This window comes from Exophiala oligosperma (assembly GCF_000835515.1).
Source record: "Exophiala oligosperma strain CBS 72588 unplaced genomic scaffold supercont1.71, whole genome shotgun sequence".
NCBI classification, from domain to species: domain Eukaryota; kingdom Fungi; phylum Ascomycota; class Eurotiomycetes; order Chaetothyriales; family Herpotrichiellaceae; genus Exophiala; species Exophiala oligosperma.
The window spans coordinates 3,170-15,960 of record NW_015622888.1 but is presented as its reverse complement, the minus strand read 5'-3'; the positions used below and the strand labels follow the sequence as shown (position 1 = coordinate 15,960).

Sequence of the window (12,791 nt, the reverse complement as noted above, 5' to 3'; positions counted from 1 at the left end):
TCTTGATTTTTCGGACTCAAAATAGTCGTTCCATTTCAAAGTATCTCGTTTACGCTCTCAGCTTACTTCCGATCCCGTGGACGATGACAACAATGGCGCACACTTTCGAAGCATTGCCATTCTATCCCACATCCGCACTACTTCCAATACTAAATGGAAAACATCAACAGTCTGTCTCAGAACTCACCGCCGTCACAAGCAAGAGCTTTATCAATGAGAAGAATATGTGGATTTGCTACAAGCAGAATCATATCACTATTTGTTGCTCTTTCTGTTGGGAACTCATTGACACTGAAGGCTCCCTCTTTACTTCCAAGGGCACGATTCACCAGTTTGGATTGTCTATTTTTGCCAAAACAGAGAAAGGGGGCGATAGCGCTTCGTTACTGCAATATCCGACTACAACTCGCCACAAGAACAGGAGTATTGTACCTCGCCAAAAGGTTTTCACTCTTCACGATTATTGTGAGAACTCACGCACTGCCTCAACATCAATTAATTGCACCTTCGAGAGAGTTCACTTCCAGAATGCATCATTTAAAGGACGATTGAGAGAACCGGAACGGTTTTCTCTTGTGGTTAAGGTCTCTGCCAATCTTTCAAGGGATCGAGAGGGTTGGGTCACCATCGCGACAAAGGAGTCTCATCCAGTGACTGTTCGCGGTCGCAGTCCGAGTTACTTTCACGCTAGCCGCTGTCTTGTCACGCCGCAAAATCAGATATCTAATCTTCTCAAGCATGAATTGGTTGCGGGCTCAGAAGACGTTCGTCACGACTCTTCCTCCTCTTGTCCAAGTGACAGGAGCCGATCTCTCTCCTTTCTATCGATTGACCTAGGCATGGCAGGCCCAGTTCAGAGGGTCCATTATCCGCAAGGGAAAAACGGCGAGAGTCTTGACTCTCCACGGTACGGAACAAGTTCTTGTCCACCGATTGTTTTGCCAAGCTTTCCGGAAGCATCACTCGAAATGGATCAGTGCCACAAAGGGGAAGCCCAATTTGACTGTATTGCTGGTAGGCAGATGTCTCCAGTAAACGAAGCTGGGCTCAATGATGATTATCAGTTGTTCATCGATGAAAACCCTTCAAACATCTTATCAGAAGATATGGGCTGGAAGTCCCCACCACGAGGTGGTGATTGTGGAATACAATAGACCACGACTTTACGAGATACAAGTAACAGAACGATGTGTCCAACTCAACTAGAAAAGTACATATTGAATATTTCTATCTAAGCAATCCCACGTCTCTTAAAAGGGGCAAAGTACGTATACCCAAGCTCATAACGATGTGCAAGATGTCACTTGCTTGACACCGGAATAGGGAGCTGCGCTGCTCTCTTTGTTTCAGCTCATCGATTCATTCAGATCGCGTGACCGTTTCCACGATCGCTGAACTGCCTCCAATTTGACATCAGTAGAAATGATGTGCCAATAACAACTCCTATGCAGTGCGATAATCTTGAGGAATGAATACCCCAAACCGGAAGCGCGAGACCTCGTGGAACCAGAGGAACACAGGAGCCAGATTTTGACCATAGAAAACCTAATTACATTGCGGACGTTTAGATGGCCGTGTATGCCTATAACACGGCTTTAAAGTATGCCAGATGAAGCATGGTTCACTCCGTGTCGCACCCTCGGTAGCGACGCGAACAAATGAATGCGAGTCTCAGACACCACTGTTGTCTCATAGCTTCTTCCCGCTGCAATTCAATCACTTCAACTATGTGCATGGATAGGTTCATCCCCGACTCACTGACACATGAGAGTAGTCATAAGGCCACTCGTTGTGACTCGTGTCTTTCCCTTATATGAGAGTGTTGTCTTCAGCCGCTCTCGACATCAACCCAATCCCTCTGCCCATCCTCTTCTTAGAAGCACACCAGATCGCTTGATGGAGTTGTTGTTTAGCTTGAGGTGGGGATTAGGAGACAAGTTTGAGATGTGATGATCTAACTTCAAAGTCAGTGAACTCTTCCGATCCTTTTGCAAGTGGACGATGACACCGCTCATCAAACATTTGAGCCGATTGAAGCCTTTTTGCAGCTGGCAAGTCGTCCAGCTTGATCGCGATGACAATCTCGGGGCAAAGAACGACAAAAGTTTTTCGAAAACTCGGGCACAGACCCGCTCTCTCTCTCTCTGCAACACCAGTATCTTGTCAAGCTCAGTTTTCCCTCTCGCAGACGGCGAAACGATTGACTGCGATACGCCCCTCCAACGATGTGTCACGGCAGCCCTTCGACGCAAAGGTCTACCTTGACCATTGACAAACAGTATACAACCCGAATGAGGCAAAGAAGTCCACTGGACGAGGCGAAATGACGGATGATGTGATCGGCGTTGGAACATATTCAAAGTGCAGGTTGTAACAATTGTTACGTACAAGTCGAGACCTAGTATGAGGCTCAAGTCGCTCCTTTTACAACCCCATTTAGACGCTCATTTTACTCCCTAGGCCTATTTCACAGGCGCTCTTTTGATGCGGCGATCAACCAAAGGAGGAATTTCCACTCCTTTTTACATAGAAAATAGTCTCCCATTCATCGAGGACAAACTCGACGATAGAACACATTGAACCTTCGACAGTCAAATTGCCTAGTGGTTGCATTCCGTCTAAAAAGAGTTAGCTAGTCTAAGGCTTTGGAATCAAATTGCTAGAATAATGCGGTATATCTTGGAGAGGAGAGCTGCCTAGGAGTTGGCAAAATGAGTCGTTGAGAACTTTTATATCAGGTTATCTGTATACTTTTCTGCGTAGTATACGGCGAGAAGATAACACAACAATACAGGCGACTACCTAACTCAAGTGTTTTTGATCTTTAACAGCCCGAAAAGAGGCGACCAATTTCCTATCAGAGTTACGCGATTCTCTACTCACGTCCAGTTTCTTAAATGTGAGCTCCACGATGTAATCCGAAGAAATGGTCCAAGCTTTTTCTAAATGTAGAGGAGGGGAGCAACACCAGCTTCTACCAGGGTGGTACAGTAAACGCCCGGAAGTTCCACACAGGCCTCAAGATAACCAGCCTCCTCAAACGTGAGGCTACAGTATCTAAGACCCAATAAGTCCGGCAAGAACTGCAAAAGTCCCCCACGCTAACGTAGCCGTACCATCCAATGATCAGCCTGGCCTTTCATTCCTGGCTGGTATCTCCCGAGTTATGCAGGGATGGTTTCAGCTTTGTAGACGCGCGACGCTTCCTTGCCCTCTGGAACCAGAGTCGTAAAGCTGTCTCCTCCTCTTCGAACCTTTCCGGTCACATCCCACCTTCGAGATTTTCCTACGTCGCATTTTGATTGGCATCCGGTCTTGGAGGGTTTCTTGGTCGTCAAATTCCAGCCACACAGCCTTGAACGAAGTCATATAATCCTGTGGGTAGACCTTTTTGCTCTGCAGTGCAATCGAGCAGTCTGCTGCTGACTATATTGCAGACTTTTCCTCTTGTGTCCTCAGCCGAACTTTCTTCAATGGCAACCATGACACGACCAAGCGAGAACCTATCCCGACCTAATGGGCACCACAAACATGACTATGAAGTGATCACACAAGAAGGAGGCACATTTATGGCCAGGTTAGCTGTTCACAAATTGGCTATGGCATCATCTAATCCTGCAGATCAGCAGATAATCCACATCTGTTGCGGATTTGGGAATATGTACAGGGACGGATATGGGTCAATGATAATATGAACCCTTTTACCCAGCATGGAATCAGGCGGGACCACGAAGATGAAATTGAGTCAAAAGGGCAATTATATGAAGAGATCAGGGAAAACCTTCGACGCGATGTAGAGGCTGGTGCGAAACAGGTCAGAGAGTTTCGAAGCCCTAGCAAAGTGGAAAGTTCTCGAGCTCCCAAAGCGCAATTACGCCGGGCAGGCCGTACATGCGTCCGTGCGAAGTTCGAAATTCCTCTTCAGCCCAAGGTCGTTGACGACAGCCCTCCGCCACGATACAATCGATACAACAAGCCTGAGCTTAAGATGTCGTCCTGAAAGCGGTTCGCAAAGATGTCCTCTTTAGTCGTGACATACTTTTTGGAGGGGTCTCCACGTAGCTCTCTATGGCAATCAAAATCCAAACTCCGGATAAAATGCTGTCTATGCCTTGTGATCATATTGATGTTCACGAAAACGAGATAACAGACAATGGTATGGCATTGTGACACCGGCTAATGTAAAATCACTTACCTTTTTCTGGTAGCTGCTCCATACCTCCTGGCAGATGCCGATAATGCGCAGCTAGTTACAAGACTGAGATGGCTGCGTGAGAACATAATGTCGCCACTCAGTACACGCTCGTGGCAACTGCAATGGTTTCAAATGCCAACTAGGCAGTTCAAAGAGTTGGCTCTCGGACTCCAAGACTCGGCCCTGTTTATGTTACCCGGTAGCAATGGGAGAGGAGATGACCTGTAGGTCCTGGCGTCGGTGTCACAGACAGAATACTTTGACCCTACTCATTTGCCTACATTCGCATCGAATCAACAGATCGTGCTAGCGTTTTGGATGTAACACAACATATCTAAGCTGGTGGTTTAGGCCGCGCACCCAGGAGTATAAAAATGGAAGAGGTTGGGAGGGATCAAAAGTGACCCTGGGAGAATAAGCCAGTTGTTTTTCTCCTCGCCTTGCCTTCAAGCTTTCGAAATCTCTTTTAAATTCACTTGGGCCTGCCACGTGCTACCAAAAGTGCTCGACAACAATAGCAGCTAGCCTTTTGTGCTGTCTTGTAACGCCGTTCAAGCATACTCGACCAGTATGAATTGCTGTCCCAACGTGATATTGCATGGCACTTTCTACTTTACCTCGTGCCATGCCCGCCATTCACAGGAGAACGAGACAACGGGCCCATATCGGACGACTCACAACTCTTTCTTGGCTAAAGACAAAGAAAGGCTATTCAGAGTAGAGTCCTCGCCTCCGCCTGAAACTTGTGGTATGAAAAGAGAGAGGATGTTTGCATATCAATCTAAGGACGGAGCCGGTGATCCAGATAGCAACGACGGATTTCACGGCTTGGGATACACCTCACCTCCTCGGTCGAAGAATTATGTCCATATCTACGATGACGACGATGACGACGATGAAGCTCGTAGGAACGGCTACGGACATCGAAGGGTTGACTTTCGTACGATGTCAGGTCCTCGTCATGAACTCGAGGATACTATCGATGAGCAATTATATCGATACAGCACTTCCCACTCTCCGCAGTCTTCACCAACAATGCCCGCCACGGAAGCAGATGCTGTCCGGGCCGGAATTCCCGCAGGGTATTCCCTCAAGCACTGGGATCCCATGGAGCTGCCTGTTATTCTATTGGGAAGTGTCTTCGACGCCAACTCGCTAGGCAAGTGGATCTATGACTGGACGGTAGTCCATTTCGGTGCCTCTACACCAATGGCTGATATGGCGGGGGAGTTGTGGCTACTTCTAATCAAACTTGCGGGCAAGATGAAAAAAGCCGAAGAGTGTGTCGGTCGCAGCTCTACACTAAAAGGACTTGAGGATGTCGAGTCCTTCCTTGAAGGAGGTCATGTGCTGTGGAACAAGTTCAAAAATCTCATCAGAGTTTGCGAAAGACCTATGCTGAAGAGTATAAAGCGTCACGGCGCAGGCAAGATGGGCAAGGACGGAGCAATGGAGTTCGTTAACACACTCTTCGGTAGGGATCGCCTTCTGGAGTCAACTGAACGGATAATGAGCCAGATTCGACTTTGGACCAATCGTTTCGACATGAACTGCGAGAAGACGATCAAGTATCAAAGAAGGCGCAAATAACCTTCGGCCCGGCGGGAAGCACTTTTACACGGCCACTTTTGAAGTCGGAAAGATGAAGGCCAGATAGTTCCTGCTTAGCAGGTGTCATAGATGCAGTATTTCTCTACATCCAGAGTAAATTTCGTGGTTGGAAATCTTCGTTGCCAGCCTTCCTGAAAAACCGGGTAATCTACTTGACCACATATAGCACAACCATATAGCCTTTTGCCCATGATGCTGAACAGTTGGATATCAATTGACGATTTTCGTGGGTTTGCTTCTGTGCTAAACTCAGATTGTTGCTCCTGAATTCGAAATTCGAAAACCTAAAAAAAAAATGACAAGCGTCCAGTTGGGTTGATTTTCCTCGTATGCAACCCGGTGGGTGGAAGATTTTGTGCAAATTTCCTCACTTGCACCGCGTTTTCTCATTAGCCTGCTGTTAACGAGAATGAGAAATCGTGAGGTTGGATCCAGGCGAATATGAGGACTGAAACGAGGCTGGGTAGAGCCCCACTCACATATTCTCAGTTTCCATACAGTCTATATCGTAGCTTCTTTTGTCTTTAACTCCAAATAACGTTCCTGTGAGCATGTCTACGAGGTCTCCTACGGCAAAGTTAGCAGCGGCTAGAAAAAAGAAGAGGTCGATTGCGAGGCTTGAACCAATTCAGGAAGAGGACGGTGTGGCAGATGGGGGCAATGTGAATCCATTGACTGCCAAACCAGGTCGAATTGAGGGCGCCAGGCAGTTAGTTAGGGTATTATGATTGCCATCAGCCCAGACTCTCCTTCTAACGGTGATCCTAGATGTGTTTGGCCTCGGTGTCGACTCCGTGTGGCGTTTGTCCCAAGGAGATTAGACCCTCAGAAACTTTTGCAAGGACTCCCTGCCTTCATAATGTCCACCGGCGATGCGCACCAAGTCTTATATGGGCAGTGACGTCTCAAAAGAGAACATACGAACTTTGTCAATTCTGTTCTAGAGCTCACAACTGGATTCTGCTCCGTGTATGCTACAAGGACTTCTTGGATCACCAACCCCAGGCACAATTGCTTACTTACGTGACTGAATGGTTCACGAGAAAGGAACTCTTGCAAGGCAAAGAATGGATTCATGAACACAAAATTGATATCTTGGCCAAAATTTGGGCTTCGTCATTCTCTTCGGAAGATACCATGAAGGTAGGGCTCCGAAATGAATAAATGAATACGAATATGACCCGTATTCATATTCGCCTATGTGAATATGAATAAAGTGAATATTTATTCATGCGAATATGGGCATTATTCATATTCGTATTCACATTATTCACTTGTGGTTCGGCGGACAGTTAATCCGTTCCGATCATCAGCGATGACATTGATCTTGATTCCTTGCAAGCTGATCAATGTTTGAATATACCCAAAGAAGCTTATGTCGTGTCCCGCAGCCACTTTGCAATCTATTAAGTATCTAATCTCCATTAATTTGATGCAGTTAGGAGGTGCGAAAGGGAGGTGCAGATTTAGGTGGTCAAGCCCACCTGAAACGGGTTGTTTTCCATCCAGGAATATGGGGAGCGGCCCAACTCTTTGGAGTGGCCCACTTATGTGAATATTCGTGAATATTCACGAATACTGCGAATATGAATAGAGCCCATATTCATATTCGCATTTATTCGCCAAGACTTATTCATATTCGTATTTATTCGTGAATATTCACATTATTCGTATTCATTTCGGAGCTCTACATGAAGGAAACTTTGGTCGAACGCATCATGGAGGATTACAATGTTCGAAGACAACTTGAGATAGATATGTTTGCATAGCTTCACTGCATCATGCGTGCCAGCCATGTTTCGGGATCAATTGACCAATTAATTACTCCCGACTGCTACAGTGGTTTAGGTGATTCTCTTCTCGCCGCTACAACCACGCCGGGAAATCTTCACGTGACTTACATTCTTCCTGCAACGGCACATCACGTGTCATGGAGCTAATGTGATTCTAGCGTGAGGGGTCGGAGATACTTGTTCCCGACCGCTACATTTGCTTACATACTTTTACGTATATATAGCGGCCAGCCTCTCTTTCACTTGTAGTTAGTCAATTCAATTCTCTTCGCGCCGCTACAACCACACTAAGTGTTCCCTTTCTCTTCTAGCTGTGGTCGCGCCACCGAAAGAGTGGAGTCGACTGAAGCTCGACCCTGAACAAAGGAGCTGATCCCGATTTGAGAATTGAACGAGCCGACACCCGACAGTTCCTATGCCGACGAAAGAACAGCAACACTACAGAAGAACTGGCTTGAGGGCGAAGTGTGTAGCTCGTAAGAGGACCACAGCAGCCGCGAGGGTCGTATGCCGCCGAAGGACCAACAGCAGGAAGTACCATGAATCGGGACGTTCGCGTGTAGAAGTAGCTAGTCCCCATTGGGCTCAGCCCGCCTGGGCGTATGAAAATCAATCAATCAATCAATCAACCGAAACTCCTCGCATACAGTGTCTATCGTGCAGTCATTCAATTCATCTCTAGGACTCAATCCTTTTCAAGTTGAGCAGCTACAAAAAGAGATTGTGAGAGAGCTTCAACACGAGGCACAGCTTCACTCGCAAGAGAGTTCCAGAACCTTGTAGAGCAACCGCGCATCATAATCTGCTTCCTCCTCCTCAGTTTGCAGTTCCATGATCCCCTTGGCAGAGCCTGGTTAACGAGGAATCCACCAACATTTGATCGGTATAAGAAGCCAAGGCTCACCACACAAACATCCAGTGTCTCAAATCTTTCGCCTGCATGGATCGACTCTTCTACCCACTCTAGCGTGGCATTTGTTCAAGGTCTCATATCGAACTTAGGGCTCTTGTCTAACCCAACTTTTTGACCTGCCGTTCGAGATGTAGCTTCATCCGCCTTGTTGCATGCGACTATCGTTTCCGGGGTTCGCTTTGACATATGGGGTCTGTTTTTGTAGGATCCACAACATGGACGGAAAGAGTTGGCATCGGTTGGACATTGCCATTTTTGATGGACATTGCCGCAAAGTTTGCAGAGCTGACTCTGTCCGAGGACGGTATTCTTGGTGGACGGAAGGCGGGAAGCCGACATAGTTGGAAGCGAACTTATTGAAGCTATGCCACCAATACATTTTTGTCAGGGAGGTCGAAGCAGTTTTTGTCTTTTGGAAGCAGCCGTTCCTAGTAACACAGGAACATACCAGAGGAACCTTCCAGGGAGCAACCTATGCAGCAGTCCCTGTACAGTCTCGATAGCCTCGACAGACTGAAAATAAAGGTGGGTGGAGTAGTCTTCCCCTTTACGCAATGGACATCTCGAAACTAAAGTCATTAGTCACTTTTATGACATCGCGTAGAATAGCCTGCGAAACCGGTGAGACGGCCAGAGACAATGATATCCAATCATTTCAGCCTGGCCATCCCTTTCAGGAACAGATGCGACCTTGAATTTGGAGGGTGGCAGGTCGAATTCTGAGATAGAAGACCAACACCAATCATTTCGCAGGCAGCAGTCAGGAGACAGGAGGCTCCGAAAGGTAGGTCGGTGGCTGGTCAATCTTAGCTGCACCTCTCACCGTAGTATCGGCTCCCGACACCTATCTAAGAGGCCGACAGAAGAATGCTGGCGTGATAGCGTATCGATGGCATCGATAACGAATTGTTTGGATCCTAGGAGTGCAGCCTCTTCACAGTAATAACTGGCCCGACTTCTATGAGATGGTGAGGCCGGCAGGCACGCGTCAAAATGGACCACTTGCAGGAATCTACTAAGGCGTGTCTGGTAGATAATAAAATCCTATCAATCTTTCACTGTCCCACATGGCCACTTTCTTTTCTTTCCAATCCGTTAAGTGGTTCTACAACTGAAATATGGCGCGCGCGAAGCAGACTGTAAGTGTATGCTCTTGAGGAATAAAGCTATGTTACTTACTTTCTAGGCACGTCTCTCTACAGGTGGCAAACAACCCCGTCAAGCCCTTCACACCAAAACAGCACGAAAGTCATTGAAAGCGCGTGCTACTGTTCCTACAACCGGAGGTGGCAGGTTTTTATTCCTGTCCTGAGTTCCTCCATCGGTGATGCTAATCGTGCACAGTGAAAAGAGCTCGTCGGTATAGACCGGGAACGGTTGCTCTGCGAGAGATACGACGTTATCAGGTCAGTCGTGAGTGCCTTCATCGGTTGAGTCTGACTGATACGTGGTCAGAAATCCACCGATCTGCTGATTAGGAAACTTCCTTTTCAACGCCTTGTCCGAGAAATCGCCCAGAGTTTCAACTCGGATCTCAGGTTTCAATCATCAGCCCTGGGCGCCCTTCAGGAAGCTGCTGAAAATTATTTGGTGTCGCTTTTTGAAGACACGAACTGGTGTACCATTCATGCCAAGCGAGTCACCATACAGTCCAAGGATATGCAATTAGCCAGACGGCTCCGCAACAATAGGATTTCTGTACCTTAATGTAGTTCTCAGATAGCTTTATCCTCGAGTGATGTATGACAAATAAAGCTTCTTCAACCCTGAAATATCAGCAACAATGGCATTTCCTGTTCTGGCCGCAAATGATTCGATCATGCAAGCAACCATAATATATGCTAACTTCTGCGCAGTGCACGAAACTTGATCGCTCTTTGTCCAATGAGTCTTACTGGTTGGTGCCTACAATGTCATTCTTTGACGGGATTTCACATTTCGAGAACGACACATTATGCATCCATGGTCTCTGGAAACCATCAGTGGCAAGTCTGGTTAGATCGGCAATAGTATGCCGAAATGCCTCAGGTCTTGGATCAGGTTTGATTTGAGCATCCCACTGCGCAGCGTAACAGAACTCAGAAAGGTGGCTTAGAATACATTCGAGGTACATTCCACTTCTGGACCGAAAAAGCTTGATTTCCTGATAGACAAGTATAGCAACTTCTGCTTGTGAGCAAGACTTAGTCCTTGTTTTCGGGTTGCACTTGGTCCAAGTGTCGAATTTTTAAAAGCGCGAGATATCGGTCGCTCGACCTTTGAAAGCGTGAATCAAGGCCAATCCACTTTTCCCATCTAGCATTCAACTCGGAAGCGCTCACTGCATGGTTTCCTGCCGATCACCCTGCTTTGACTGAAGTGATGGGGTGACCTGCTTCATGTATAGAGCCTCCTCATCGTCGTCTTCGATTTCACGTTGTTGCACTGAATCTCGACCAAAGTAACGTTTTAGATCCTCTTTATCTCCGATGTATCTTATCAAACATTTCCCAACGTCCTGATCAATTTCTTCGATTCCAGGCAACTGGCGCCTGGTTTCCTCTACCCTCGCAAAGCTCGCCTTGATCCAGTAATGTTGGTAATAGCATCTCTTTCTACCGTTCGTGTTGTGAGAGGAATTCATGTTATTTTGGTTGTTTCGTTCTCTTGGGTGTGAAATTGTGTAATCGCGACTGGCAGGACACTTTCGGACACACGGTATGCAACTCAAATGATCTTTGAAGAGTTCCAAGTGAAGAGTTCCAAGTGAAGAGTGATAGGCACACAATGGTATGATGCCAGCTTCTTATACATACCTCAGGATTTGTTGTTTCAATTTCTTGACCGATGTCACCCTGAGTTGCTTATCGGGCCGCCGATATCAACTTGATTGGCCCTATAAGTTTGTGATGTATTGAGGAAGATGCACAACGACGACTCATGCAACTGTCCATTTTCTTCTGGCGCTAAGCCACCTTGTCATCAATTCCACCTTGCCATATGGTTCTTGCAATGGGGCACAGGTGAGTCTTGTGAGCGCGTAATCCTAGATCTTCACACAGTCGGCAGCTAGTCTCAGCCAATCCTTTGACTCTTGCTCTCTTTGCCTTTCGGTCTGTTTCGCTGTTTGCAAGATGTTTCAAGGCATTGCCGTGATTATTCCGCCACTGGCAACGAATGTTTGTCTCCATTACATGAGTGTCACTTGGCGCAGGGCCCAAGGCAGTCACCCGAATCCCTCAAGGCCTACGGCGATAACCTACGGAGATTGGCTCCCGTTGAAGCATCGTTGTGAACTCTTGGATGAGACGAGCGTTTGGGAGGAGAAAAAAGGTGGAGAAGGAGAAGAATCGCATGATCACTCCGTACGATGGATGAAGAAGTGCGTCACGAGCTAGTATGCTTTGTATTATCTCCTCTGAAACGAGGTGTCCAAGGGGGCCGATTGAATCGTAGTTTATCATGCTCGGGTCTGGTGTTTTGCTTTGACCTTGTGTAAAGTCTTGCTACAGAAATAAAGATTCTGTTAGAGAGCTCGAATTGAAAATACTCAGGCCAGATCACGCGGCTTGTAAGATCTGAAATGGATCCCTACCGTATTTCATTTGCATTGTTTTTGATTTTTAATTTTTGACCCTTTTTGTTTCGTTCAATCACAGAGCTATAGTTTTCAGTCCGCATAGTAAGGCAGGGGTTGGCATTAGCATTCGACCTTTTCTACAGACTAGTGTGAACAAGGGGCTGTGGTAGAAGGTAGTTGAGATGTTGGATTGAGCAAGATTTGTTGCGTGGGCATGATTAAGCTCCTCCACCCACAGCCACAGGTATTCGCTGGAAGAGGGAACAATCTGATTGCGGACCTGTGTGAAAAGTGTGGGGGCATCGTCCATTTATTGCAGCACACTACTCATTACGGAGTACCACCCTACACGGACTTCGTAGGCACTCGTCCCTTACGCGAAAGTGAAACGCCAACCATATCAGCCGCAAAAACAACAGGGATTCATTAAACACCACTCTCGAAACCTTGGCACTTTGTCCGCACTAGTTTAAACAGCACACAGGTCGGGAGGCTGGTTAGAGTTGATGCCTGCGCTGCGACCGTTCCGGCGACCACCCTTAGAGGTTGGACACCCATCTCATTGGGCTAGAGCAGAGGCTTGAAACAGCTGCCTGTCAGGCCTCGATGAAAAAAAAGGCTGGAAGAGGGGTGCAAGCCCTTGTTTGGAGGGTGTTTGGGGATGATGATGCACCTTTCGCAGTCATCTGTCCCCCAAAGTTACATGTCGAAAATGGACCT

The 12,791-nt window shown here is 47.1% G+C and overlaps 4 protein-coding genes across 4 annotated transcripts; 3 read left to right on the top strand and 1 right to left on the bottom strand.

The window, feature by feature from the left end:
- Positions 1-3,482: 3,482 nt before the first annotated feature.
- Positions 3,483-4,000, top strand: PV06_11829 (uncharacterized protein; the record flags this gene model as incomplete). The annotated part of the gene is made up of 2 exons (XM_016413564.1): positions 3,483-3,577; positions 3,622-4,000. The coding sequence occupies 2 exons, from the start codon at positions 3,483-3,485 to the stop codon at positions 3,998-4,000; spliced, it is 474 nt and encodes a 157-aa protein (XP_016256061.1).
- A 960-nt stretch (positions 4,001-4,960) lies between these two features.
- PV06_11828 (uncharacterized protein) lies at positions 4,961-5,785 on the top strand (the record flags this gene model as incomplete). The annotated part of the gene is made up of 1 exon (XM_016413563.1): positions 4,961-5,785. One exon carries the CDS (start codon positions 4,961-4,963, stop codon positions 5,783-5,785), a length of 825 nt encoding a protein of 274 aa, XP_016256060.1.
- A 3,845-nt stretch (positions 5,786-9,630) lies between these two features.
- Positions 9,631-10,219, top strand: PV06_11827 (histone H3; the record flags this gene model as incomplete). Its single annotated transcript, XM_016413562.1, has 4 exons — positions 9,631-9,651; positions 9,699-9,798; positions 9,857-9,918; positions 9,968-10,219. The coding sequence occupies 4 exons, from the start codon at positions 9,631-9,633 to the stop codon at positions 10,217-10,219; spliced, it is 435 nt and encodes a 144-aa protein (XP_016256059.1).
- Positions 10,220-10,829: 610 nt separating this feature from the next.
- On the bottom strand, positions 10,830-11,135 carry PV06_11826 (uncharacterized protein; the record flags this gene model as incomplete). Its single annotated transcript, XM_016413561.1, has 1 exon — positions 10,830-11,135. The coding sequence occupies one exon, from the start codon at positions 11,133-11,135 to the stop codon at positions 10,830-10,832; it is 306 nt and encodes a 101-aa protein (XP_016256058.1).
- Positions 11,136-12,791: the final 1,656 nt, after the last annotated feature.